The sequence below is a fragment of the Salvelinus fontinalis genome, chromosome 7 (assembly GCF_029448725.1).
Source record: "Salvelinus fontinalis isolate EN_2023a chromosome 7, ASM2944872v1, whole genome shotgun sequence".
Classification (NCBI taxonomy): domain Eukaryota; kingdom Metazoa; phylum Chordata; class Actinopteri; order Salmoniformes; family Salmonidae; genus Salvelinus; species Salvelinus fontinalis.
The window spans coordinates 24156602-24162601 of NC_074671.1; the positions used below are offsets into that span (position 1 = coordinate 24156602).

A 6000-nucleotide genomic window follows, 5' to 3' on the forward strand; every position below is an offset into this window, starting at 1 on the left:
AGCAGTATGTGGGAACTCCTTCAAGACTGTTGGAAAAGCATTCCTCATGAAGCTGGTTGAGAGAATGCCAAGAGTGTGCAAGCTGTGATCAAGGCAAAGGGTGGCTACTTTGAAAAATCTAAAATATATTTTGATTTGTTCAACACTTTTTGCGTTACTACATGATTCCATATATGTTTTTTCATAGTTTTGATGTATTCACTAGTATTCTACGATGTAGAAGAAAAAAAAGAAAGAAAAACCCTTGAATGAGTAGGTGTGTCCACACTTTTGACTGGTAGATATATACAGTACCATATACAGTACCAGTCGAAAGTTTGGACATACTTTTATTAAAAAAATGTAAATAGGAGGGGGGAAACAAACTCAATATACTTAAAGCGAAATCAAAGCTTTGTATAAATGACAATGGACCTACATTCATACAGTTTCTTGACTGTCCAGCTCGCTAATAATCACTAGACAGTCAGGGGGCATCGAAAATTCCCAAAATGATGAACAGAGGACTATTTTTTGCAAATTTTGACCAATTTTCAGTGTGGCCTTCCGGACCTCGTTGATGACCGAATGAAAATGAAAAGAGTAATTCTATACATACAATCTCCTCATTATGATAAAAAGGTTTTCAGAAGTATCACTCATTGATGAGGTCTACTATCATAGGTACGCAGATGAGGTAGTTAGTTGGACTTGTTCCTCAATTTTGGGCTGCTCTATGTGGGTTGGTCACTCACTAGCATCTCAAACAGATCTAAAAACTCTCTTATTTTAACTTGATACTGTTTTTGTCTATTAATGTTCTAAATAATGTTATTTTATGTTTTGTGTGGGCCCCAAGAAGAGTATCTGCTACATGAGCAATAGCTAATGGTGATCCTAATAAATAATCCATCAATTTCATCTCTGTTCCTCTAGGGGGAGCCTGGTGCTTCGGGAGCAGCAGGGTCCTCTGGGCTGGACGGACTGCCAGGGCACACGGTCAGTACTTCACCTGCCTTTTGCTGACCTATTCAATCTCCTCTATTTGCCTTTTCTTTTTAACTTCTTTTGATTTTAAAATATTCTAATCTGTCTTTATACCCTTTACATTTGTTGTCATAGGTTCCTCATACAATGGTCTCAGGTCTTAGTTATGTTTTGTCGTTATAGTATTTGCCCTTTCTTCCATGCAGGGAGCGAAGGGGGACAGCGGTGATATGGGACCAAAGGTACAGTATCACTCCTGCTGACTCCATTCATGTCAATATGTTATGAGATCATCGATTTCGACTGGCCTTCTGGAACCAACCAAGCTGGCCCTGTTCTTCGTTCTTCTAACATTGTGTTATATGTTCTGTGTGTTAGGGAGAGAGAGGTCAGGATGGCCTCAGTTTCCCCGGCCCTCCAGGACCTCCCGGGCCTCCAGGACCAGTCATCAACCTCCAGGATGTAAGTGGATCAACCATGAAGAGATCCTCATGAAGGACCTAGGGGCTAGGGCCTAGGGGCTAAGGAGTGTTTCTTTACGGAGACAGTTATCCAGTTTACTTCTGATTTATTGAGTTACTCAGCTGTAATTTTAACACCACACTAATGGCAGTATAGTATGACCTAATCCCTTAAAATGACCAGTAATCTCAGTTTCGGGAGGCACATTTTATTGGCTAATATTATACAGTAATTAGCTGTTATTAGAACAATTACAAGTGTTACAAATTACATTGTTATCACTCCTACTGATGAGCTCAGATGGGACAGTTTTAATGTGGATGTAGATATTGATGTCACTGCCTCTCCTCTCTGTACTCCTCAGCTCCTGGTCAACGATACAGAGGGTGTGTTTAACTTCTCAGGTGTGCTGGAATCTCAGGGGCCCAGGGTGAGTAGACTTAGGCTTGTTGTGTGTGTGTATGTGTGTGTGTGTGTGTGTGTGTGTGTGTGTGTGTGTGTGTGTGTGTGTGTGTGTGTGTGTGTGTGTGCGTGTGCGTGTGCGCGTGTGCGTGTGTGTGTGTCTCCTTCAACAGTGACACAAAGCATTTCACAGGCGAGAGTTGAAGCAAGTGCACCCCTAAAATGGTCACAGTGCAACACATTGTTAACTTCACTTAATATCTTTTGAGATTACAATTTCTTTCACGGTGCTCTTTAAAAACTCTCTGTTTTTCACATTAACAAGATAGCATGACAGAACTCCTTTTATATTGTTTTGTGTTCGGCGTACTCGCTCTCCCAGAGCAATTATGTTGAGAAATGGCTGGAATCTGTCACGCCCTGACCATAGAGAGCTGTTTATTCTCTATGTTGTGACTAGGGTGGGTCATCTAGGTGAATTGTATTTCTATGGTGGCCTGATATGGTTCCCAATCAGAGGCAGCTGTTTATCGTTGTCTCTGATTGGGGATCATATTTAGGTAGCCATTTCCTCATTCGTGATTTGTGGGATCTTGTCTACAGATAGTTGGCTGTGTGCACACCAGTAGCGTCACGTTTCGTTTGTGCTTGTTTGTGCTTGTTTGTGCTTGTTTTGTTTGGGTGAGTTTCTATTAATTAAAAGATGTGGAACTCTACGCACGCTGCGCCTTGGTCCATTCATTACGACGATCTTGACAGAAACATATCAAAGATTTGCTTCAAATTGCTGTAACGATATCTGTCATGCATGGTCATGAAAAAGTGTTTTGTGTATCCCACGGACAATTAGGTCCAGGTTATGAGAGATGCATGTTGAAGTATTTATCTGTGACGGATAAGGAGGTTAATTCTACAGTGTGTAGTTTAGTTTCTTCCATTTCTTGGTACATAAGTGTTAGATAATTCCTTGAAACAGACTGTTGTTTTTTGTATGGGTGAATAACTGACAAATAGTCAAACAAATCAGATTTTCTCTCTTGCTGCTCAGAGTATCTGCTGGTAGGTTACAGTACCATGGTACTATGTCTGTCTTTTTTCTATTGCAAAATATACAATATGCGGCCCACACTTCTGGCATGAACTTGGCAGTGCAAACTTTATACAGTGCAATCGGACAGGTACATACTGATAGAGACACTGCAGCTCTCTGTTTCAGTGACTCTGTTTTAATTCATTATTAATGTAGTTATTTATTTAAATTATTAATACATGATCTATTCACTGACTATGATTATTCCCAGGGGCCACGGGGTCCAAAGGGGGACTTGGGGATGACAGGTATCATGGGGCCTCCAGGCCTAAAGGTATGTGTGTGTTTGTGTTATCTGTCTTTGTTTTGGGTTTAAGAACTCCACTAGAGGTTAACTATAGCTGCGTTTACTATAGCATAACCTTTTGCTATAGGAGCCTTTTCCAAACAGGATTGAATGAACATCTAATATACAGGCTCAAAGCCTTTCGGATTCCAATCAATTAAAAGTGTGTGAAACTAAACACCAAGTACTCATGATTAAAGCTACGACCCAGGTTGCTGCACACTATTGATGTGTAAAAGCCTGCTAATGTGTTCCAGACTGTGCAGCCATAGACAATATATAACTGATTAATTCTAGGCCCATGGAACAACATGAATGAGATTATTATCTAATGTTATCCTTTCTCTGAGAGCTGCTCAAGGTGCCTCAACATGCATGTGCTGCACATTACCCTTGGGTTCATGTGTGTGTGTGTGTGTGTGTGTGTGTGTGTGTGTGTGTGTGTGTGTGTGTGTGTGTGTGTGTGTGTGTGTGTGTGTGTGTGTGTGTGTGTGTGTGTGTGTGCGTGTGTGTGTATGCATGTTTGTAATCTGACTGCAAGTGTATGGACAGTATTCATATCATCTTATTGTGTGTGTCTGCGTGTCTTTGTGTATGTTTGCAGGGCGAGAAGGGTGAGCCAGGGGTCATGGTTGCCGCTGATGGGTCTATGATGTCTGGACTCACAGGGCCACAGGGGCCCAAAGGGATCAAGGTAAGTCTTACACACACTACTTCCTGGGTCAAAGTTCACATTGGCTGCCTGGCCCCTAGTTGTGTCAGACACTCACTTTGTTTCCTGACTCCTCCACAGGGCGATTGTGGTGTACCTGGACCAGCTGGCGTGATGGTAAGACTTTATTGGTTTCTCAGTTTGATAACGGACCTATAATAAACAACTGACTCTCGTGTGTGTTATGTTGCCAATACAGCTCTGTGTGTGTGTGTGTGTGTGTGTGTGTGTTTGGGGGGGGGGGGAGAGGGTTGTTGTTCCCTACACTGAGTTTGGAGTAATCCCTTTGTAGTAACTAACCCCCCCTCCTCCTTCTTTGTGGTGCCGCAGCTGCTTTCATTCAAAGTGTTTTGGAACATTTTTATCAGGCCAAGTCCATACGCACATACAGGCCTGCTTCTGGGCCCCCTATCCAGCCAATGCATATTTTCAGGCGTACCACGGACCTGTGCTGTATCCTCATCCGCAGTGCACCTGCTGACGGGGGAAATACAAAAGAGAAACAGTTCTGGTCCTTCAAAGATTGCTTTGTTGTTGTTTTTTACAGGGTCCCATTGGGCCAGAAGGACCCAAAGGAGAATATGGCTATCCTGGTCGTCCAGTAAGTACAGTACCTCACATTTTGATTTGAGCCATTCCTTTAACATCGTAGGCTACACATGATAACAACAGCAGTAAAAACAAAAGATGATTCACATATAGTGTGTTTTTCAAACCCAAGGGCACGCCATTGGGTTACACAAATAAACAGCACTACAGAGTATGATCATATCATTCCAATGCATTTGATCGTTGGTGATGTGGTGTGTCTCTCGCAACAGGGTCGTCCTGGAATTAGTGGGCATAAAGGAGACCGAGGAGACGCTGTGGTTGTGTCGGTGAGTTGAACCCTCTCCCTTCTTTCCTCCGTCTTTAGATGGGTCAGTCACAAAGGTTTGAGAACCACTGCACTATTGCCATCTGAATGTGGCGCCCCCTAGCCAGAACCTCTTTCCATTCCAGCCACCACCAAATATTAGACCTAGACCACACAGGGCCCATGAACCACATGGTTGACCGCCTGACACCGACTCACCACACAGCTGGTAAAGATGCCAGTCGACACGTTGGCATTGGGAATAGTTGTTTAACAGGCAGTCCCGTGCCCAGACAACCCCAACATACGATGAAAACAACCGGCTTATTTATCGACGGGCACTTGAAAGCACCCCGTAAATAAAATAGCTTTTGTTGACTTTTAACAAGACATCTTTCCTCAACATGTGTCAGAAGTCCCTGGCCCATCCTCTGTGTGCGATGAAGCAACAGTGTGTTTGTTTTCCAGGTCTGTCCATGTGCTGTGGTGTCTTAGACACTTTTACTGTTGGTTTAACTGGCTGAACAATCTTAACCAGACCTTACAGTATATACAGACCAGTCAAAAGTTTGGACACACCTACTCATTCAATGGTTTTTCTTTATTATTACTATTTTCTACATTGTAGTAACCAAAATAGTGTTAAAAAAATCGAATTATATTTTATCATTTAGATTCTTCAAAGTAGCCACCCTTTGCCTTGATGACAGCTTTGCACACTTTTGGAATTCTCTCAACCAGCTTCATGAGGAATGTTTTTCCAACAGTCTTGAAGGAGTTCCCACATATGCTGAGCACTTGTTGGCTACTTTTCCTTCATTTTGCAGTCCAACTCATCCCAAACCATCTCAATTGGGTTGAGGTCAGGTGATTGTGGAGGCCAGGTCATCTGATGCAGCACTCCATCGCTCTCCTTGGTCAAATAGCCCTTACACCACCTGGAGTTGTTTTTGGGTCATTGTCTTGTTGAAAAACAAATGATAGTGCCACTAAGCGCAAACCAGATGGGATGGCGTATCGCTGCAGAATGCTGTGGTAGCCATGCTGTTTAAGTGTGCCTTGAATTCTAAATAAATCACTGACAGTGTCACCAGCAAAGCACCCCCATACCATCCCACCTCCATTCTTCACGGTGGGAACCACACATGCGGAGATCATCCGTTCACCTACTCTGGGTCTCTGCGTTGGAACCAAAAATCTCAAATTTGGACTCATCAGCCCAAAGG

General features: G+C 42.9%; 1 protein-coding gene across 3 annotated transcripts in view; it reads left to right on the plus strand.

Moving 5' to 3' along the window:
• Positions 1 to 6000, plus strand: part of LOC129859257 (collagen alpha-1(XVIII) chain-like) — an 86576-nt gene that overhangs the window by 68417 nt on the left and 12159 nt on the right. For all 3 annotated transcript variants that reach the window (XM_055928792.1, XM_055928795.1, XM_055928793.1), the window contains exons 20-28: positions 916 to 978; positions 1173 to 1208; positions 1345 to 1428; positions 1793 to 1858; positions 3132 to 3194; positions 3811 to 3900; positions 4000 to 4035; positions 4466 to 4519; positions 4740 to 4796. In XM_055928792.1, coding sequence (XP_055784767.1) covers positions 916 to 978; positions 1173 to 1208; positions 1345 to 1428; positions 1793 to 1858; positions 3132 to 3194; positions 3811 to 3900; positions 4000 to 4035; positions 4466 to 4519; positions 4740 to 4796 — 549 coding nt within the window. The remainder of the gene's footprint in view (positions 1 to 915; positions 979 to 1172; positions 1209 to 1344; positions 1429 to 1792; positions 1859 to 3131; positions 3195 to 3810; positions 3901 to 3999; positions 4036 to 4465; positions 4520 to 4739; positions 4797 to 6000) is intronic.